Source organism: Colobus angolensis, unplaced genomic scaffold, assembly GCF_000951035.1.
Source record: "Colobus angolensis palliatus isolate OR3802 unplaced genomic scaffold, Cang.pa_1.0 Scaffold31, whole genome shotgun sequence".
In the NCBI taxonomy this organism is placed as follows: Eukaryota; Metazoa; Chordata; class Mammalia; order Primates; family Cercopithecidae; genus Colobus; species Colobus angolensis.
This window is the reverse complement of record NW_012116377.1, coordinates 8,550,144-8,573,518: the sequence shown is the minus strand read 5'-3', so window position 1 is coordinate 8,573,518 and position 23,375 is coordinate 8,550,144. Positions and strand designations below refer to the sequence as shown.

The window sequence follows — 23,375 nt, the reverse complement described above, 5'->3', positions numbered from 1 at the left end:
GTGTCTTCCTTTTGTGCCAGGCAATGTGCTGGGTGCTTCACGCACATCTCTTATTCCTCATAACAACTCTGTGCCCAGGTCACACCAGCAGATACGGTATGATGGGACTTAGGCCCAGGCCTCCCGCTATTGAGCCCAAAGTTTTTCTACTAACCAGATAGAACCATCCAGCTAACACCAACCTATCATCACTCTGCTGGGGAAAGCGTTGATCCCTGTTGCATGCTTGGCATGTCGAATCCTGAGTTTTCCACCTACTTTACTCTGCAATGACATTACTAAGTCCTGCACTTTCCAGGGCAACTCAAGTTTTAGACATGCTGGTCCCATGACACCCATGGGTGTACTCACGCTTGTCTCATGGCAAAGTCTGCTCCAGGAAGCTTCCCTTGCTAATCTACGTCTATGCAACCCTGCATGAAGGTACAATTCTTCCTCCCATAGGACGCAGTATCTGCACATTCCTGGTTTGCTTCAGATACACCTTGTGCTTTCTTTCCCAGCTGAACCCTTAGTTCCTTTCAAATCCACCCATCCCAATTGGAAGACCATTCTTAAGGAGGGAGCCCTAGAAACCACAGCCCTGCCTAAAACTGTTTTACTTACTACCTTTACAGGTCACATGGTGCTGGATAAAATTTGAGATACAATTTTGAAGGATTTAATCAGAATGCAATACCAGAGTGGGAACTGCCAACTTGTCATTTAACTGGAATCAATGTAAACTCCTGTGTTTAGATTCAGAAAATTAAGAGCTCCAACACAACACACTAAAAAAGTACCTCTCCTTCTGAACCACAGTTCTAAAAAATAAAATAAATAAAAAGCCTCAAACTTTTGGTAGTGAAGTTAAAAACCAGCTCGAGTGTGTTTTGACCGTTTAACAGAAAGAAAAGGTGGCCCGGGCACAGTGGCTCATGCCTGTAATCCCAGCACATTGAGAGGCCGAGGCCAGTGGATCACCTGAGGTCAGGACTTCAAGACCAGCCTGGCTAACATGGCGAAACCCCATCTCTACCAAAAAAAATAGAAAAAAATAGCTGGGGTGGTGGTGGGTGCTCATAATCCCAGCTACTCAGGAGGTTGAGATAGGAGAATCGCTTGAACCCAGGAGGCACAGGTTGCAGTGTGCTGAGATCGCGCCACTGCACTGTAGCCTGGGCGACAAAGCGAGACTTCATCTCAAAACAAAGGAAAAGGGAGGGAGGGAGGGAGGGAGGGAAGGAAGGAAGGAAGGAAGGAGAAAAGGAAAAGGAAAAGGAGAAGGAAAAGGAAAGGCGAATGTATTGTCAGAGTACATCCACGGAAGTGGAATGTCCAAATCACAAGAAATGAATGCTCCGCTGAACCCTGGACCAAGCCCTCATTATCCAGCATGACAAGTAACGCGCTTGATTCTTTGAAGTATGCTTCACAAATGATAGCACCCTCAGACAAGGAAGAGACTTGGGGTGTCTAGCCTACATCAGAAGAGAGAACAGAGAACCATAAAGAAGCTTTTAGATGTTTGACAGCTTGTGAAGTGAAAGAGGGACTCTAGAATGTTAACCATTGGGTGGAAGCTATTAAGAAACAAGTTTCTCTTCAATATAAAGAGGAATTCTGGACCGGGCACAGTGGCTCATGCCTGTAATCCCAGCACTTTGGGAGGCTGAGGTGGGTGGATCACTTGAGGTCAGGAGTTCAAGACCAGCCTGGCCAACATGGTGAAACCCCGTCTCTACTAAAAATACAAAAATTAGCCAGGTGTGGTGGTGGGCGCCTGTAATCCTAGCTACTTGGGAGGCAGAGGTTGCAGTGAGTCAAGATCGTGCCACTGCACTCCAGCCCAGGCAACAGAGTGAGACTCCCTTTTTTTTTTTAAAAAAAAGAGGATTTCTGACAGGAAAAATAAGAGCCCCCAGAGATGTCCACATCCTAATCCCTGGACCCTGTGACTGTGTGGCCTTACATGGTGAAAGGGACAGTGCAGGTGTGAGTAAGCTGAGGACCTGGGGATAGGGAGACTTTCCAGGGTTCGACTGAGGGTCCCTTGTAAGCACAAGGGTCCATAGGAGGGGGAGAAGGATGTGACAACAGAAGCAGAGGTCAGAGTCAGAGAGATTTGAGGATGTTACTCTGCTGGTTTTTAAAATGGAAGAAAGAGCTGCAAGTCAAAGAATACAGGTGGCCTCTAGGAACTGGAAAAGGCCGGGACAGAGAGTCTCCCCCGGAGCTTCTAAGAGGTGTGCAGCCCTGCTGGCACCTTGATTCTAGCCAAATAAGATCCATTTCAGACTTCTGGCCTCCAGAACTGTAATGGATTAAATGTGTATCATTTTAAGCCAGCAGGTTTGTGGTGAGCTGTGGGAGCAGCAATAAGATATGAATACATTGGCTAAGGGGCAGATGGCCACTACCAGCCCCAGTGAGCTCCCCATCTGAGGAGGTAATCAAGAGGCTGACCATCTCTACCTGTCAAGAATGCTGTGCAGGCCAGTCCTGCATGAATTGGGAAGTAAGGTGGATGACCCACAGGCAGGCCCCTTGAACTCTGAGAGTCCACAATTTATGGCAATGCCTTCTGCTTTTGTATTCTGCACACTGGTCCCTACCTCCTGCCTGCGGGCGGCGAGGCTTGCCCACTGTCTTCTCCAAGGAGAGCCATGGTAGTGACACTTTCTACCACCACCGAGTAAAAGGCAGGCTTTGGGAGAGTGTCCTAACAGTATCCGGGCCTGGCTTAGAGCTAAAGCGCTTGCTGGGGACACTTACCTGAGCAGAGGACTCCCTTGTTCCTGGCACAGGAGAAGTTGTCGCACTCACAGAAAGGCCCGTAGATCTTCCCAAACTCACTCTCGAAGCAGGAGCACTGGTTGCAGCTGCACTCCCCGCGCCCGCTGCACAGTGGCTTGCCGTCTGCCTCCCGGCACAGGTTCTGGTACACGCTGTGGTTCTCCCCATCCTGGCACTCACACCTGGTGCCCAGGTAGCCGGGGCTGCACTCACACAGGCCGCAGACATAGGTCCCGCTCCCGCTGCACCTGGCGCTGTTGGGTTCCAGCCCCGCACTGCAGCCGCACGTGCAGTTGTAGGTGACCCCCACCTCCAGGCTGTCCCGGAATCCCACCGGCCGCAGGGCAAACACGTGCTCTGTGTGTCTGCTGGGGCAGCTTCGGGCCTCCACTGACACCTCAAAAGATGCCTGGGCAGAAGGAAGAGAAGGGACGTCATGGCTGTGGCAAGTCAGGGTCTCCCATTCACTCAGGGGCAGGGCCCTTGATGAAGAGCAGCTGCGAACTCCAGCCCTCTCCATGCACACAAGTAGAACCACCGAGGTGCCCTGAGTAGGAAGAGACCTCAGAACCAGCAAGCTCCCACAATTCCTGGAGAAGATAATGCACAGGTGGGCTCACATTTGACAGACGATTTTTTAAACATTCATTATCTCTTTGCATCCTCACGATCCTGAGGAAATGAACCTCTGCAGAAAGGTACAGGGCTTCCTCAAGTTCACACAGTTCTTGTTCTCCCTTTCTTTTCTCTTTTATCGTATCCTCTTCCCAGCCCCACTGCAGATGCCTCTTCTCTGCTCATTTAAAAAGTCATTCAGTGGACAAATATTTCCTGGGCACTGCCTCTGTGCCAGGCACGATGCTAGATGCAGGAGCATGGTGGCACTCTCACAGGGTGCTGGGTGAAGGGGACCCACCTGGCCCACTGTAGAGAGGGCTCCGTGCCTGCTGGCAAAGGGCTCAGCGGACTCCAGAGCTTGTTCTTCAGACACCCCCGAGCCCACCGTACCCCAATTCCTCCTCTGTGAGTGCTTGTCATAGCTGCATCTTTCACAGCCCCCCATGCCGTGAGGTCCTAAAGACGAGTCGCCACTGATGAAATGCACTGTGCACATGGACAGACCTTTTCTTTTTAAACAGAATATATAAGGAAATGTTTCTCATTCAGGAGCTTCTCACAGCTTGCCTTGGAAACAGACTCAAGGTGGGCCTGGTTGGGTGGCAGATGGTGGGGGAGGGATGCCTGTCAGCTGCCCACAGGGCTGGGATGGAGGGAGAGCAAGGATGAGGCTTGGTCTGATTCAGGAACTAGAGCCTGACTCCCCCACTCTCTCCTCCTCACCCCCCTGAGAAGAGCCACGTGAGGTTTGAATCACCCAGCAGGTCCCTCGGAGCAAGGCACTGTGGATTCTATGAAGACACACAGACAGGTGGCCTGTGCACCCTGATGAAATGCTGTGGTGAAGTTTTACTCAGGGGTGGGTTCTCCCTTACTCCCTAAACAGACAGAGGCCTGGCCCATCCCACAAACGGACTCACTGGATCTGGGTCCAAATGTCTTTATTTTTCAAAAGGCTCCTCAGATCATTCTGAAGCTCAGAATAGGTTAGAAACCACTTTCAGCTATTACTATTCTTAATTCTATTATTTGGGTTGGAATAAAGCTTTTTTTTTTTTTTTTTTTTTTTTTTTGAGGTGGAGTCTCGCTCTATTGCCAGGCTGGAGTGCAATGGCATGCTCTCAGCTCACTGCAATCTCTACCTCCTGGGTTCAAGTAATTCTCCTGCCTCAGCCTCCCGAGTAGCTGGGATTACGGGTGCGTGCCACCACACCCAGCTAATTTTTGTATTTTTAGTAGAGATGGGGTTTCACCATGTTGGCCAGGATCTCCTGACCTCGTGATCCGCCCACCTCGGCCTCCCAAAGCACTGGGGTTACAGGCATGAGCCACTGCACCCAGTCATTATAGCTAATTTTTAAAATGTCATCATTCACCTGATTTACTGGACAATCTTCAGGTAACAATGTTTTTGTTGTTGTTGTTGTTGTTGTTGTTTTGAGACAGAGTCTCTCTCTGTCACCCAGGCTGGAGTGCCGTGGCACCACCTTGGCTCACTGCAGCTTCTGCCTCCCAGGTGCAAGCGATTCTCCCACCTCAGCCTCCTGAATAGCTGGGATTACAGGTGCCTGCCACCATGGCTGGCTAATTTTTGTATCTTTGGTAGAGACATGGTTTCACTGTGTTGGCCAGGCAGGTCAGCTCGAACTGCAGACCTCAAGTGATCCACCCGCGTCAGCTTCCCAAAGTGTTGAGATCACAGGCATGAGCCACTGTGCCCGGCCCACGATGTTCGTTTTTTGAGAACATTATGAATACCTGCTTCTAAACAAATAGATCCCTATTACTCTGAGATTTTTACTGGTTCTAAAAGGCCTCCCTTCAGATGCTGTGACATCTAAGGACACGGGGAGAGGGTAGAAGGTATAGGACTGAGCAGGAGGATAGATCCTGCTCTCTAAGTCCTGCAGAAAGTCCTGCATGGCAGCAAACTGCTGCTTCAAAGGCTTGACGACAGACACCCAGGACTCAGCATTAGCCAAGAGGTTCAACAGGAGAGGCTTTTGGATAGGTGAGCTGAGGATAGCTAGGAGCGCAGGATCAGAAGACAATCGGGGGACCAGGCCAGCTGCACAGCTTGGGCTAGCTCCACCTCACCTTCCATCTCTGTGGGGTAGGAACAGTAGGAGGAGGCAAAGGGGAAAGGTTGACAGAAACAACTCTGAGGCTAAGTTCCAAGGTCTCGAGGTACAGGGAGTCTCTCAAGGTAAGTAAAGATTCGATCCACTTGGACAATGAAATTGGTTAAAGGATAACACGAATAGGATGGACGTACTGGCTCACGCCTGTAATTCCAGCCCTTTGGGAGGTCGAGGTGGGCAGACTGGGAGGATCACTTGAGGCCAGGAGTTTGAGATCAGCCTGGACAACAAAGAAAAACCCCATCTCTACCAAAAGTATGAAAAATTAGCCGGGTGTTTTGGCACATGCCGGTGGTCCCAGCTGCTCAGAAGGCTGAGGTGGGAGGACTGCTTGAGCCCAGGAGGGGGAGGTTGCAGTGAGCCATGATCATGTCACTGCACTCCAGCTTGGACAACAGAGTGAGATCTTGTCTCAAAAAGAAAAATACAAAACAAAACCAAACCACTAATAGTTATTAGTTGCCAAGTACCTACTATGTACCAGGCACTGTGCTGGACTTTTCCACAAGCATCTCTTTTAAATGCCCTAGAAGGAAGTGTCCTCATTTTACCAGAGAGAAAACAGGATTGGTGGATTTAATCATGGTCACACAGCTGATGAGGAGTGGGGCCAGGCCTAAAGCAGGGCCTGCGCTCTCCTTAGTGTATCACCTCCTAGAAGGGGGAATGAGGTCTACCTCATCGGGGTACAGAGGGAGAGCCAGTCTGGCTTACTAAAGGGACCCCTTGATGGTAATCCCCAAAGTGGTGACCAGAGGCATCTCTACATCTTTCTACCATGGGCTGGGAATGATTTGAGCCTGCAGATGAGATGAGAGTGGGGACTATGCCTGCTCGAAGCCACCCATGGGGCCATCAAGAATGCAGAGGTGAATGGAGCTTTTGAGGAGCAGATGCCATCCCTCCCTTCTGAGGCCCAGAGAAACTTGCTCACATCTCCTATTACTACTTGCTGGAAGCTCCCACTACAGTGACATGCTTGAAGCTACCTGTAGCTTGCTTCAAGTTACAGCTGAAACCCTGTACTCCTAGGGCTACAACTTGCTGGACTTGTTCAATGAAAAGCCTGTGCCTCACAGAGGCATCTGCAGGTCAGAAACTGAATACACTACAGAGGAATGACCTGGACCAAGGGCCAAAGGCATTTAGTTATTGAAAGACTGTGGGGAGTGCACACCTGTGAGTATAACCTTCTCCCATGGAAACTTGCCTGCCTTGGGGTTAAAGGAATGAAAATAAGAGTTAAGTCTCCAGAATCTTGCTGATGTGTCCGGGAGAAAGTGGGAGGTTAGGGCACCCCTAAAGTGCTGGTGCCCAATCACCAGCCTGTAGAAACACTCAGGCACTGTCTGCCCAGCTGGGCAAACAAGGAGGGCCCAGCTTTCAAGCAGGTCCTGAGGCCTTCCCCAGCCAAGGCTTCGGTCCAAGTGAGGTGCTATCTGTCTGGCCCTGTGCAGCCTGGAGTGCAGCCAGACGCCTGATAACCAGAGAATGTTCTGTCTGTTTCAGCCACTGGGTCTCAGCTCCTGCTGGGCACAGGAAGTGCTATAAAAAGCACTTCAGGTCCAGCAAGGAAATCTGTTCGCTTACCCCTCCTTTCAGAGGGTCCATTTTCCCTACTGGATTTGGAAAGAATCCAGAGAGGCTGGAAGGCAGTTGGAATGAGGCCTCTTCGAGTCCCTTTCCTGATTCCTGAGAACTTCAACTGATACTAAAGGCTCCCCAGTTCCTGGAGACTTTCCATTCACTCGCTCCAAGATTCCAGAGGAAGGTCACAGACACAGCAGCCCTCCCGCCCAGTCTTGTTATTAGAACTTCATTGGGATTCTCCTAGTTCCCCTGTGGGGCTGCTGGCCTGATGTACCCTTTCAAAAGGGCTGCCCCGCCCCCACCCAAACCCACCAGATCCAGGGCTATCCAATGCAGATGCCAAATCCACTCAGATCTCAACAAAAAAGGAGCTGGGATGGGCACAGGCTACAGGGCCCCAAGGAGTGGACAGGAGCAGGGAGGGGGTGCTGTGAGAAGTCCACGACAGGGTTCACTGGCTGCTTTGTGCTGGGAGTCCGTGCTAGCCTCACAGCCAGCCACTTGCATACTGATTTGTTGAAGCCAGTTCCTAAGTAAACTGACTTCTGATGGTTGGTGTAGGATAAAGGGAGGAAAATTAGGGAAACAATTGAAAACTGGGAAAGAGAATCTCATTGGATTTGGGGCTTTCAAGGTTTGATTTAAGCCTACTCCTCTTTGAGGACATCCCTGCCCCTCAGCCCCTCAGGGGCTGGGATGTCTGCTTCTTGCTAGACATCTATCTTGACCCAGAGCACACAGGGTTGTCATAGAACCACAGCCTGCACCTCTTCCACCTCTGCAGGAAGCTGTGATAATGAGCAGACGAGGTCCATCTGGCTGCCCCTCACACAGGCTGTGTCCTTGTCCACAGGCCAGACCCTGAGATCCCTGATGGCAGCTGAACTCTGCCTGCTTTTCCTAATCCTTCTTCTCCAGGGGCGTCCCCAGACCCTCCAGCTATGCTCGGTATTCTTGTCTACCCCCACCACCATTCCCTGACTTGCCCGTAGCCCTCTCAACTCCTGCCACCAAAGAATGGAACCCACTTACCAAACAACGGCCAGACCCCTTAGGTTGGCGGGTATATTTCACCACTGTGGCCCAAGCCAGCCACTCTCCCCTCCCACCTCAGCCCGCTCCTCTTGCCTCCATGGCCATCACCATCAGCTGCTTTCCCCCACTGGCCAAAGGACAATGCTCTTCACATCCTAGCAGAAATATCTTGCCAATATGCACATGGCAGGCCCACTGATGGGACTAGCCCACCCCCCCTTTCTCTGGGAAACTCCTACTGGTGCTCTGAGCCTCAGCTCCAACAGCTCCCTCTGCAGGGCTGGGCCCTTCTTCCTTGGGTTCCTGCAGTGCCACACCTGGCTTTCCCACAGCACTTGTCACCCTCTACGGGGCTGACTCCTCTGCACATTATTTCCTCCACTAGATCCCTGATCTGTGGCCTCATCTGTCCACCCTGAGTGAGCATGGGATTTGGTACATAAACACTTACTGAGTACGAGTGGATGTCAGCACAGTCACTGGCAAGTTCTGAAATGTATGGCTTTGGGACACACGTCCAGAGAGACATACACACTCAGTAGCACCCCCGCTTGCCAAAGCCCAACTGTCAATGCTTTGGAGACAGTTCAGCCTGAGAGAAGGGATGGAAAGTTTGCCTTCTTGGGGCAGGGTTAAGAAAACCAGACTGGTCCCAGCTGTAAGTGCACCCCTTCTGTCTTGGGGATCAGAGGAATTGACAGACCCCTCTCCTTCATCGCAAAGGGAAAGCCCCTCAACTCCCCATGCCGGGGCCGGCTCCCTGGCATATATATGCCTGTGCAGTCACAAGGGCCCCCGTTCAGAAGGGCCCATGCTTGCTTTAATGCTCTGTGGTTGCTGTGCTAGAATTCTTAATGATTTTTGAACAGGGACCCCATATTTTCATTTTGCACTGGGACCTACAAATGATGGAGCCAGTTCTGCCCCTGATGGCCTTCAGCTGTCCTCAAGAGAGCTGCCTCTCCTGGCCTGCATGGCCTGGTGTGGCCCTTGTGAACAGAATCATGTCTGGCTCTGAAGAGCAGAGTGGCCACTGCCCTGTGCCAGCCTGTCTTCGTCCACAGAAAACAAAAACCCCACAGCCCTCGCAGTGGAGCTGAGGCCATGTGACCGTGGCCCTTGGACAGCAAGACAACAACACTGGGACAGTGAGGAGAAACAAAGGGCCAGCTCGGGTCAGTCGCCTAGGGCCCCTCTGGTTCCCACAGGGCTGCGGCTCATCCAATCCCACAGGAAGAGCTGTCAAAGGTGCCGGCCTGAGCAGAAGTTCCCCTCTTCTTTAGTGTCAATTCTAATGCTCTAAAAACCACTTCAATACATCTGAGATTTTCAGAGCATTTGAAAAATCATGTAAAATCTTTTTCAAGTTCTGGACAATTTCCCCATTTTTCTGAGGTATCCCAGTAAAAATCAAAATCTGTACACTAGAGTGTCCATCTGTAAGTGGCCATGACACCACTGTATGCTTCCTAGAAGCTGTTATTCCCAAAGTGTGTGAGGCACAGGGCAAACACATGCCCTGTGGCCTCAGAAGCAGCCCCCAGCTTGGCTCCGGATGCTTGAGGCTTCTGGCACGCTTCTCAGGCCCCACTTTGAGTCTTAGTTTTTCATACATAAAATGGGGAAGGAAGAGCTCCCTTAAAAAGCTGCTGTAAGAGGCAGACAGCAACAGTAATGCCCCCACCACAGTAAGGGGCACGTTGGACAGGGCACATTGGATGTCCCCATTCCATGCAAACAGAAATAGTTTGCTCTGTAATGGGGAGGCAGTGATGAGCGAGATGACCTGGTGTGGAGGGGGAACGACCTTGGTTTGGCTTGTGAGTTCACTGCCTCTTAGCTGGGGGAGCTGGGGCAGGTCACGCTCATCCTCAAATCCCAGGCTGCCTGTCAGCAGTGCGCGAGCGCTGGGCTCCCCACATGGTGCAGGGGGGCTCGGTCGGCGGCACTCTCCCGTGGAGGCTCCTGTTCCTCAGGATCGTATTTTGTGCTGGTAGAGTCCTTTGAAATAGGTTTGGTAGAATAGAATTGTGGGCACCAAGAAGCCGGATAAAGGTGGTGAGGGAGCTGGCTTCAGAACAGAAAGCCCTGGCTTTGAATTTTCATGTCGGCACTTACAGGCTATGTACCTGTAGCTTTGTGCCTCAGTCTTCCCCATCTGTCAGCATGAATAACAATGCCTTCCTTCCAGAGAACTGGTGACCACAGACTGCTCATTGTCTAGATTGTTTCTGGTCCTTCCCAAGACTAACTGTATTCCTGCTTTCCATGAGGAACCCCAATATATTTAGAATGACTTTCTCCTTTTCACTTTGGGCAGCATAAATTGGCTTCAGTTTTTTTGCATCTGAAAATAGTTCTGACTTTACAATCATACTATCAACAAACATTAGTTCCTTTGACCTTCCTAGCTTCTAAACAATTCATCATGATAGTTGCTTGTCACTTTTCTTTTTCAAAAAGAACTGGGCTGGGCACAGTGGCTCATGCCTATAGTCCTAGTACTTTGGGAGGTCGAGGCAGGAGGATCACTTGAGGCCAGGAGTTCAAAACGATTCTGGGCAACATAGCGAGACTCTGTTTCTACAAAAACAGCAACAACAACAACAAACCCCACAAAGAAATTAGCTGGGCATGGTGGTGCAGGTCTGTGGTCTCAGCTACTTGGGAGGCTGAGGCAGGAGGATCGCCTGAGCCTTGGAGTTGGAGGTTACAGTGCACTATGATCAAGCCACTGTGCTGCAGCCTGGGAACCAGAGTAAGACCCTGTCTCTAAAGCTAAAAAAAATAAAAATAAAAATAAAAATAAAAATAAAGAACTGAATATAGAACTCCAAGTGTGAGGTTTCAAAATATCTCTATTAAATATAGCATCAACTGGCATTACTTTTTATTTATTTTTCTTTTTTCTTTTTTTTTTTTTTGAGAAGAAGTCTTGCTCTGACACCCAGGCTGGAGTATGGTGGTGTGATCTTGGCTCACTGCAACCTCTGCCTCCCAGGTTCAAGGGATTCTCTTGCCTCAGTCTCCCAAGTAGCTGGGAGTACAGCTGCACATCACCACGCCTGGCTAATTTTTGTATTTTTAGTAGAGACAGGGTTTCATCATGTTGGCCAGCTGGTCTTGAACTCCTGACCTTGAGTGATCTACGTGCCTCAGCCTCCAAAAGTGCTGGGATTACAGGCATGAGCCACTGTGCCCACCCTGCTATTTATTTATCTTTTTTTTATTTATTTGAGATAGGGTCTCACTCTGTCACCAAGGCTGGAGTGCAGTGTCCCAGTCATGGCTCACTGCAGCCTCAACTTCCTATGCTCCAGCGATCCTCCCACCTCAGCTTTTCAAGTAGGTGGGACCACAGGTGCTCCCCACCATGCCCAGCTGATTTTTGTATTGTGGGGAGAGACTGGGTTTTGCCACGTTGCCCAGGCTGGTCTCAAACTCCTGAGCTCAAGCAATCAACAAGCCTTGGCCTCCCAAAATGCTGGGATTATAGGTGTGAGCCACTGTGCCCAGCCATTACTTTTTTTTTAAGAGACGGGGTCTCACTCTGTTATCTATGCTAGAATACAGTGGTGTGATCACAGCTCACTGCTGCCTTGAACTCCTAGGCTTAAGCCATCCTCCCGCCTCAGCCTCCTGAGTAGCTGGGACCACAGGTGTGCACTACCATGCCCGGCTAGTTTATTTTCTGTAGAGATGGGGGTCTCATTTTATTGTCCAGGCTGGTTTTAAACTCCTGGCTTCAAGTGATCCTCCCGCCTTGACCTCCCAAAGTATTGAGATTACAGGCATGAGTCACTGTGCCTGGCGGACTTTTTTTTTTTTTAATCACTGTTTATTTGCATTGAGCCTTTGAGCCATTATAATCGGCCAGATGTTTTTTTTTTACTATCAAACTAAGTTTCCTATATCCTAGTAATATTCTGAACTAAAACGTAAGACATTAATCTTCATGATTTCAATTCATCTTAATTTTGAAAAATATTTTTAAATCTTGGTTTTCCTGCTTTATAACGTAAGCTGTTTTCTCCAGCTCTGCAGCCTTCCCACATTTGATAAGCAGGTCTCCTATGAGTTTAACCCAAGCCAATGATAAACACAATAGACAAAAGACATTGGAATCTCAGTCAAGTCCTCCCTCTGGCTGCATTATCAACACTCTGAGACAGCATGTTCACCCAGCTACAAATCCGCATAATTGTGCTGTTGTCAACTCATATTATTAAATATTTGCCTTATTTATAAGGATGTCATTAGAAATTGTCAAGAGCCTTCCTGAAACCTGGTGTATGCTAGATTAGATAGTCCATCCCTCTCCCTTCTCTTTTCCATCATACCTGTTTCTCCAAGTAAAGGGTTCCTTGTTTGGGTATATTTCCCACTTCATCCTTCAGCTTTCCTGACATGGTGCACTAAACATTCTACCCACAGATCTACAGAATTCACTTACATGTTGTTGGGGTTTTTTGGCTATTTCTGCCTCATTTCTTTTTTTTTTTGAGACGGAGTCTCGCCCTGTCACCCAGGCTGGAGTGCAGTGGCATGAACTCGGCTCACTGCAAGCTCTGCCTTCAGTGTTCACATCATTCTCCTGCCTCAGCTTCCCGAGTAGCTGGGACTACAGGCACCCGCCATCATGCCCAGCTAATTTTTTTTGTATTTTTCAGTAGAGACGGGGTTTCACCTTGTTAGCCAGGATGGTCTTGATCTCCTGACCTCATGATCCGCCCACCTCGGACTTCCAAAGTGCTGGGATTATAGGCGTGAGCCACCACGCCCGGCCTTATTTCATTTTTTATAACTATCTCTTTAAACCCTGTCCTGTAACTGTAAAGCATTAGTGTTTTGTTTTGTTTTGTTAATCATCTAGATTGAGTAATCATTATAATGGATGAAAACAACATAAATACATTGCAACTTCCTACAATTATTAAAAATAAACAGTAAAATGTTATTGGAAGTTCCTCTTTAATGAGATAAGGCTTTCCCCCAGAGGTAAAATAATATTAATTATTGCTAAACAAGATAGAGATTCATATCAATTATATTTCTATTTTTCACTTGTAGAGATTTAAACACAAGAAAAGTTCACATTAATAGAAAGATGGGAACAGGAGTTTTTTTTAACAGCAATATCACCTTGTTCTATGAATGTCTTCTGAGTTAAAAGCCATAAATAATCATTTGTGGGCAGGCGCGGTGGCTCACACCTGTAATACCAGCACTTTGGGAGGCTGCCATGGAAGGATCCCTTGAGCCCAGAAGTTCGAGACTAGACTGAGCAACATGGTGAAACTCTGTCTCTACTAAAAATACATAAATTAGCCAGGTGTGGTGGTGCATGCCTATAATCCCAGTTACTTGGGAGGCTGAGGCATGAGACTCGTTTGAATCTGGGAGGCGGAGGTTGCAGTGAGCTGAGATCACACCACGGCACTCCAGCCTGGGTGACAGAGCAAGACTCTTTCTCCAAATCAATCAATCAATCAATCATAGTCATTTGTAATGACTTATCATCTGACAGTTTGATTAGGCCTTCTTTCAAGCTTGTTAAAAGCAAAATAAACTTGGAAACAACGTGTCTTAGAAAAGGCCTTGCTAGCCAGTCATGAGAGGCTTTCATTTTCTCAACTTCCATATGATATTTTGAACTGTCCCTTTATTTGGGGGAGCGAGGCACTGCAGTAAGATTTGGGAAGGGTAAGAGGTATGTTTGTGTGTTGTGAAGTGGGTGAGGGACAAGTGTGAAGACAGGATGGGAGAGGATCTACAGTGGAATGTGGAGAAGCCTGAGGAGACCACTGCTACCAGCCACGAGACTGTCCCTGTCTCCGCAAGCTCTTTCCCTGAAGCCAGGGGATGAGTCAGCTTATATCCGCCTTGGCCGTCATGAGTGCTATGAATGCCAAGAGGATATAGCCATCTATTTGTAAGGTCTCTATAGTTTTTCTGTTTCTAACTAGATTCTTTTAAGTGTGAAAGAGAATTATCCCTCACTGGTCTTCTGTTTACTGAGCACTGGACCTATCAACAAAGCAAGTCAGGAATGGAGCTGATGACCTGCTTCCAGCAGCAGGACCTCCAGAAGATGTGTGTCTAGCTGTCCATCACCACTCACTGGCCTCTGTGCCCGTGTCTGTGTTCTTGTTGCCCACATGTCCTCCTCCCTGCTCCCTCACTCAAGTCCTTGGTTTAGTGCACAGGCACACATCTTTATACATCATTTGAATAAACTTAATCTGGACAAGGCATCTGTGTCCTCCATTCCTGTAGAGTCATCCACTCTATTTCACCAAACAGAATGGGGGGAGTGGCTTTCTTTACATTTCACAGAAAGGAAAAGTGAGGGTCAGATTTTCCAAGGAACACAGCTATTTGCAGAAGACTGGGAATGAAGGCCAGGTCTCCTGGATTCCCACCTGTATCTTCCTCCTGATTACAACTGTGTCAAGCTAAGAGGATAATGGTTTAAAACACCAAAGTCACAATGCCAACCCAAGAAAGCCTCAGGTGGCAATGTGCTGAGGGCTGCCTATTGACTGGGCTCTTTAACAAGTTCACCTGAGACTCTGAACACATCATGCAAAACAGGCTTAGGAGACTCCTCTGGGATGCTGAATTGGAAAACAGAATATAACTTCTGAAAGGACTCTAATAAGTCACAAAAGTTATTAGAACCCAAAGATGACCAATGCTAATAAGAGTTCATACAAACTTGGGGTGAGACTTACCGTGTCCCCAATCTTCAGGCCCTCACACTTCCTCTGACCAAGGTAGGATACCCCATCTTGGCAGGTAGCAGTAAAGAAGAGATTAAGATCTTCAGGCTGATCCCAGACTGACAGCTCCACTTTAGACCGGATACTCTGAACGGAGAGAGAAAATGAAGCCCAACCATTTAATAAAGGCTATGGCTGAGGTGCTCCCACACTGGTTTTGAGGCCCATGTGGCTTCCTCTAACTCAGGAATCCCAAGCCAAGGGAAGAGCCAGTGAGCTTGGTTCCCTGGCCCTCCCTCATCCTTTCCCTTCTCTCTGCACTCACACAACATCTTGCTAGACCCAGCCTGAGGTCTCCCTCTGTGAGTTTGGAGAAGTTGATAATGGTCCACCTGCCGTATGATATTATCTGCTTCAAACGGGTTATGCCCCATCCCCTGCTTGCTTCTCCAGAGCCACCTCTCATCCCCACCCTTGGCTTCAGACATGCAGTTCCTCAGTCTTGGAGTGTGCACTCCAGGCTTTGAGCCTTTCCGTGTACCCAGGGTAATGATCCTTTGCACAACGGCTCCTCTCCTTCCTCCTCCTGGCTGGCTCCTTATCATCCTTCAAATCAGCTCAGCAGGCACTTTCTCCAGGAATCCACCATATCATTCACATCCATACCTATCCCCATCAGATGAGGTCCATATACCTGAGTTTGAAACTACATAATGACAGAATCCAATCTTATGTGTGGATTACATCCTTAAGCCAGTGAATCAAACAAAAATCAAGTCAAAATTACCTGTCAGAACAGAAAAAAATAAAGACTAAGAACATCAAGTGTTGGAAAGGATGTAGAGCAACTGGGGCTCCCCAACCCTGCTGGTGGGAGTGAAAATTGGTGCAACCCTATAGAAAGCCATTAGGCTATATCTACTAAAGCTTAGGCCAACCTCAGACCTAGCATTCACCCAGATTATAGCCAACAGAAGTGTATGCATCACCAAAAAGACATGGACAAGAATGTTTACAGCAATACTGTTGTAATAGCTAGAAACTGGAAATTCCTCAGGTGCCTATCAATAGTAGAATGGATTTTTAAAAATTGTAGTATGTTCATACAGTGGAATAACGTACAGTAATGAGAAATAACAAAATATGACTACATGTAATAATATGGATAAATCTGACAAATATAACATTACTAGAAAGAAGGCAGAGACAAAGGCATATATATCGTATAACTCTATATGAAATCCAAAAACAGGCAAAATTAATGGTTGCCCTTGAGGGATTGTGATGGAAGAGGGCAGAATAGGGACTTCTAGGCCTTGCTAATGTTCTGTGTGTTTGACCTGGGTGCTGGATACTCAGGTTTATTTAATTTGTGAAAAGTTTGTGAAATTTTCTGTATGTCTATTAGTTTAAAAAATTGTCCTTGTGACACATGCCTGTAGCTACTCAGAGGGCTAAGGCAGGAAGATTGCTTGAGCCCAGGAGTTCAAGGCTGCAATGAGCTATGATCATGCCAGTGCACTCCAGCCTGGGCGACAGAGTGAGACTGTTTCTTTAATAATAATAATAATAATAATAATAATTTCCTTGAAAATCTCTAAGGAAGATGCCACTTTGGAGACTGAGGCCAAATGAAGTAAGTAGCTTTTATTCAGAGGTCATATTTTACCAGAAAATTTAAAACAACTGTCTGTTTATACACTCAACACACAGTACAGCAGGATGCACCCATATGAGAGACAAGGACCCCAACATCCGCAGACAGCCCTGCAGATTCCCTCTCCCTTCTCGGGTGCACTCTAGGGAGCGTGGCAGTTGGACAGAACAGCAGACAGACTTGCCTCTTGCTCTTGTGGGTTTTCTTTCTTTCTCTTTTTTGCTGAGCATATAGTGCTAAAGTTGAATAAGTGAAATATGCAGTTTTCCAGCAAATTAACAGCTTGTTGAAAATACTTTCTGCAAAAAAAAAAGTCTCTCCCTTTGCAACAAATTATCTAAGTGCTTCTACAACTCTAAAAATACGATCCGTCTTAAATCCACTTCCCTTTGCAACTTGCCAGCCTTAACTGGCCAAGGGTCACAAAAGCGCCACTCAATACACACCGCACTCTCCTGCTGCCTGTGATTAGTTATTTACAGAACTGTCTTCCCTACCATGTTGTGAAGTCCAAGGGCTGTATCACAGATCTCTCTGGGACTTAGTACAATCTGTTGTGGAATGAATAAACGCATGGACGGGTAGACAGATGAATGTTTTAGCAGCTATGCTAAGGTCTCAGGCCAAGTAGATGAAAATATTTCTCAAGACAAATATTAAAAAATAAATTTATAACTGAATAAGTATGCAGATGAGATAAAACAGTATCGTAAAAGAGCTGAAGAGTGAAGGCATGTAAAAAATTACTTGGGAACGATCACTTGAAATATGGGGGCCCTGTGGTTCACAAATAAAACTTTGGAAGGAAGCACCAGCACTCCCCAGCAAGGTCTGCCCAAGCTGCCACTCAAAAGCGACAAGGGAGGATCTGGGAAAAAACAAGAGGGACTTGGACTCCTACTCTGTGAGTCAGCAACTAAGAATTAGATGGAAATGGACTCTTAAGTTCTACTCAGGCCATAAGCCCCATGTTCTGATGTGAAGTTTGTATTATTCCTGCTACCCACAGAGTCTCTGGAATCAGAAACTCTTAAGACATTTCAGGCAGCAGGAACCGTGGAGATGATGCAGCCCAAACCTCTCGTGTATGGAAGCTGGAAGTCAGGGCAAGGAAAAAGTGGCCTGGGACGACTCTGCTGCACAGGACCAGGTGCAGGCCTTCTCCACCAACCCCAGGGCTCTTTCTAATCCCCACACCTGATACGCACGTCTTTCTTTGGAAATTGGCTCTCTGTCCACAGAAAAGGTAAAAAACAAAAATAAAAAAGTAAAAAGGAATTTGGCTCTGTGACTTTGGAAAGAGATTGTCAGGTTGTATCCTGGTTGTAAGGATCTCTACCCCCAAAACTATGAGTGCTGGAGGGCAGAACTGTGTTTTGCTCACTATTTTATTTCCAAGGTGCAGCATGATCCCTGCCACACATTAGGCTGTTAGTATATATCTGTTGAATAAATGAACGAATGGAGTATAAAATATAGTAGAGGGTCAAAGTGCAGTTCTTACGCATGAAGACTTTTATGTGTGACTCCTAAAATTTCATTAACTCCTACCAGATTCGCCCCTCAAGGTGCACTCCTTAGTTCTCCAGTAGGAAACAAGACGATGTTGGGAATGTCAGAAGTTTAAAGGCTATTAAATACGCAGTCAGGTTAGGTCACATCTGCAATTGCTTTAAGTCGGGCCAGCTGTGGAGTGGGTGGAAGCAGACTTTATGGCAACAACAAAAAGAGAAACATGTGCTCTGCTAGGAAAAAATACACCACAGATTCTGATGTCACCATCCACATGCAGCTCCAGTGCTTTCCAGCTCATTCTGCTCACTCCCACACTGAAAAGAGGCCTTCCTGGGTGTAACATAAGGCCAGTCCCCTCTGCACGTGTGGACCCAGGGCTCCACGGCTGAGCTCTGGAAGGGATTCTCTCACCAGCACGTATTACAGAGCAAAGTACCACATTGCCAAACTCCCTTGGGAAGACCTCTCACATGAAGAATTTGGCACAGCAAGAAAAAATGCATAAATCCAAGCTGAAGATTTCACACTCTGAGAGATGTGTACACCAGACTTGATTCTACAAGACATGAAATTAAACATACCCTTTCCATTCTGCTCCCTCAGCCTGGCCAAATACCACAGCCATTGCATCTGTTACATATGTTCCAACCCAAATCTGCTCAGAATGTCCCCATAGATGGTCTGCCAGCACTCTAGGGGAGGTAAAAGCCAACACCCACACTTAGTCATGTGTTGCATGACTCATGAAATCCAACACAAACCACTCGGACGGTGAGGTGACAGAAACAGAAGCGGTCCAGAGAGAGCTGTGACTGGACTCTGGCTGGGTGCGGAGCAGGTGAAAGGACAGCAGAGCTGACCAAAGCCTCTCCTGCTGCCCCGGCACACCCCACATGCACCAGGGCCCCGTGCTGGGGCTCAAACTTGGGAAAAGTCTAAGTGCAAGGAGCTTGAATCCCAGCCCAGCCCTTCCCATTGGCCAGGACAGCAGCAAGTAAGATGAGTACTTGGAAGGAAAAACCCAAACTGTTCTTCCTACTCTACGCTCACACACCACTCAACACAACACTTCTGACACAAGATGTGAGGAGTTTCCCCCACATACCATGCAGTTCTCTACTGGACACGAGTTGGTTATCTTCTAATTCAGCACAATTCTGACACTATCCACCTGGACATAGGTCCTACAGGTGAAGGGCTCAGCCCACAAGACTGCCCCCACCGCAGATGCCAGTCACAAGTACTAGGCTGTCACCTATACCTCCAACAGATTGGCCGTACACTGAAATTCCCACGAACCCCTTCCTTTCTTCACCAGTTTGCTAGAACGGCTCACAGAACTCAGGGAAACACTATTTACACTTACCCATGTATTAATAAGAGATAAAGGCTGCAGATGAACAGCTAGATAAAGAGAAACAGCGCAAGGTGTGTGAGGAGGGTGCACAACTTCCCTGTCCTCTCTGGTGCCACTCTCCAGGAACCTGTCCCACAGCTTTCCCAAGGCCCTCCAAATCCAGGCCTTCTGGGTTTTCATGGAGGTATCGTTACATAGGCATGACTGGTCACATTGCTGACTACTGGTGATCCACTCAACCTTCAGCCCCTCCACCTCCCCAGAGGTCATGGTGTGGAGCTGAAAGTTCTGACCCTCTAATCACATGTCTGGTTCCCCTGGCAACCAGCCCCCATCCTGAGGCTGTCCAGGAGCGCCCCCGAGAGTCATCTCATTAGAACAAAAGATGTTCCTATTACCCAGGAAATTACAATGGTCTTGGAAACTCTGTGTCAGGAACCAGCGTTAAAGACCAAATATTATAACAAAAGATTCTCCTAGTGTCCTTATCTACAAAGGTTTTAGGGGCTTTATATTAGGAACTAGGGGCAGAGACCTGTATATACATATTATTATACCACAGTATCACAGGTTCTAATCAACACAGAAAACCAACATACCCCTAAAATGGCTTTGATCAACTGAGCTTGCTTCAAATATCTTGCAGTTTCACATTTCTATATTTAATAAATATATTTTAAATTTCACCTGAAGGAAGGGGTGGAAGAAGGGAATTATCAAGGGTCACTTTTTGGAGTAATGGACATGTTCAGTATCTTTATGGTGGCGATGGTTTCACAGGTATATACCTGTGTCAACACTCATATTATACACTTTAAATCAGTACTGTTTGCTGTATGTTAAATATATGTCAATAAGGCTTTACAATTCTTTTCCACAGGATTTGAACAGTTATTGTTGAGAGTATTCTAATAATCACTACTTCTTCTTCTTTTTAAAAAAAAAAAAAAAAAAAGAGACAGAGTCTCACTCTGTTGTCCAGGCTGGAGCACAGTGATATGATCACAGCTCGCTGCAGCCTTGAACTCCTGGGCTCAAGCGATCCTCCTGCCCCAGCCTCCCAAGTAGCATGCCCAGCTAATTTTTACAAAATTTTTTGTAGAAACTAGGAGTCACTATGTTGACCAAGCTGGTTTCAAACTCCTGGCCTCAGCTGATCCTCCCAGCTTGGCCTCCCAAAGCACCAGAATTACAAGTGTGAGCCACTATGCCTGGTCATAATCACTCATTTTTAAAAGTGCTGAGTTTCAAAGTTCATTCATAAGTCATCAGCTTCATTTCACATGTTTGTTTACAGGAACCAGTTTAACTCGCAGAGTCAAGCGACAGTGCTAGGTTCCCATAGTTCCTCTGGGAATTCATTCCAGGTTCCAAAAGCAGCTCCAGCCCAGAACAATTGTTCCCTGTACTCATCCCCGCTCCCCACTCCCCATCAGCAGGGAGGGGTGCCCACTCCTCTCCTGGCCTCTGCCTACCACACAGGGAATGCTTTCCCTGCTCACTCCTTGACCCTGGGCCCCTGGATTTCCACTAAGAAAATGAGTATAGATATATGAGAAATCCTGCTCAGGGCTAAGCACTTATGAGATCCCATGCAGGGAACCAATAAGAAAGCCTCCTGCTCCCTGGTTTTCAGTGGTCCCAGCAGGAGCACAGACACACAGAACCCACCAGTCACATAGAAGCTGGCTGAGCAGTGTGCCTTCCCTGCTGCTGCAAGGCTGCCCAGCCAGGTCTATGGAACTGTGCGCCATGATGCCCTCCAATATCAAAGACACCAGGAGCAGGGGGCCTGGGCCTTCACCAGCCAATGATCCTGGGGAGCCCCAGAGCTCTGAATTCAGGAGGTGGCTGACGATGAAATGCTGACAAGTGGCCCCTCCTCAGAAGCCCTAAAGAGGGACCTCACCCCACTCCACAGAGCCCAGATGAGCTGCTCTTCAGCCATTTCTTCCCAAAGGCCCTGCCTGTGAAAGTGGGTCTAGCAGCAGTGTCCCTTCTGCCCCGTGGGGTCTCCCAGCTCTGGCATCCTCAGAGGGAAGGGGAGAGTGGCAGGGCAGGGGTTCTGGCTCTTGATTTGGTTCTCTTAGTTCAGTATCCAGAGTTTAAGACCCAAGTAGCTCACAGCTCACACCAGCTCACCCCAGGAAAGTGGGTGACATGCACAGGCCTGCCCCTCCTTCCCACGCAGGCTCACATCCCAAACCCTCTCTGGGTGTCACACTTCAGCAGACCTATTGTGCCCACATAACCAGCTTACGTGTTCCCCCTTTTCCTGAAGTGTAATGCAAATCACTCACCATGGAATCTGAAAGTCACTACAGTGTAAAGTTCATTAGGAAACCCTCTCACTGCACTCTGGGTTCTGAAGTGCCTATGGGATCTGGTGAGGCTCTAAAGGCCAGAGAACAGAAAAGAGGATGTTAGTATGTGGGCAGTGGGGCAGGAGAAAAGGAAGTCTTCAGTTTCTCACAACAGGAAGTTCCGGGAGTATCTGAATCTGTGACAGCAAGAGGACCCTTGGCTACAACAGGAGATGGGGGCGCTGGGAAAGGGGAAGGAAGGGAAGAAAAACAAGCCAAAAATCCTCACTGCTGCCCACCTGGCAGCCTTTAGGACATGAAGACGTTGCCTTTAGGACATGTAGGCTCCAGGGAACTAAGCGCAGGGCTGGCCACACTCCCAAGCCCCAGGGTTCCCCCTAGCTGAGCAGTACTTTGCAACTCAAAACAGGGCCACATCGGCAGGTGGACAAGGCCAACATTGGGAAAGGCTGAGCTCCAAATACTCATTTGTAACCAGTTACTGCGGGGAAGGCAAGATGACTTTTCTCGCAGATGCATGACGCCACACTGATTCCTTAGGTTCCCAGGTTAGCCAGAAAAACCTATTTTACCTAAGTTTAGGATTAATAATGTTACTTAAGCCACACTTAGTCTGTGTATAACTTAGTTTTAACAGGAAGAGGCACTCTGAATGCCAATTTAGAAATTACCAGGCCCCAGGCCGGGCGCGGTGGCTCAAGCCTGTAATCCCAGCACTTTGGGAGGCCGAGACGGGCGGATCACGAGGTCAGGCGATCGAGACCATCCTGGCTAACACAGTGAAACCCCGTCTCTACTAAAAAAAAAAATATATATATATACAAAAAACTAGCCGGGCGAGGTGGCAGGCGCCTGTAGTCCCAGCTACACGGGAGGCTGAGGCAGGAGAATGGCGCGAACCTGGGAGGCGGAGCTTGTAGCGAGCTGAGATCTGGCCACTGCACTCCAGCCTGGGCGACAGAGCGAGACTCCGTCTAAAAAAAAAAAAAAAAAAAACAAATTACCAGGCCCCTTGAGCAGGTGGGTAGGCACTGGATGCTACAACCACCTTGGGACCCACAAGGGAAGGGATAGCAGAGGGTACACACTTCCCAGCACAACAGCTCTGCCTGCCATTTGCCTGAGAGGAGGTAGGTCTGAGTCAAATACTTCTGGGGTGTTACGAATTGAGGGAAAGGAGGGTAGGAAAGACAAAGGTTTGGGAGGTGAGTCTGTGGATGCGTGGCTTGGAATGTGAAAGTGATACCTAAACCACATCTATAAGAACTTGCACTTATTAGGGCCAACTTCACATGATATGTTACAATAGCATAGAATTTAACAGCCCCATTCACAAACCCTCTGAAAGGACTTGATTACAATCACATCCTAAGTAGGTAGGCAAAACATTGATTCTTTGGCCAGGCTTGATGGCTGATGCCTGTAAAACCAGCACTTTGGGAAGCTGAGGTAGGACTGCTTCCAGGAGTTCAAGATCAGACCAACCAGGGCAATACAGTGAGACTCCAATCTCTCTCCATATTTTTTTAAATTAAAAACAAAAACAAAAAAACGGATTGTCGATTCTCCCATGTTAGTCTGCAGCTCTATGCTGTGGTCCATGAGCCTGAGGGATTCCCATCCTGCCACTGTGAGATGAGC

The 23,375-nt window shown here is 48.0% G+C and overlaps 1 protein-coding gene across 1 annotated transcript in view; it reads right to left on the bottom strand.

The window, feature by feature from the left end:
• ITGB5 (integrin, beta 5) overlaps positions 1-23,375 on the bottom strand; it is a 120,539-nt gene that overhangs the window by 29,592 nt on the left and 67,572 nt on the right. Inside the window, exons 9-10 of the mRNA XM_011950771.1 lie at positions 14,894-15,028; positions 2,755-3,184 (exon numbers count right to left, since the gene is read on the bottom strand). Of these exons, the coding sequence (XP_011806161.1) occupies positions 2,755-3,184; positions 14,894-15,028 (565 nt within the window). The remainder of the gene's footprint in view (positions 1-2,754; positions 3,185-14,893; positions 15,029-23,375) is intronic.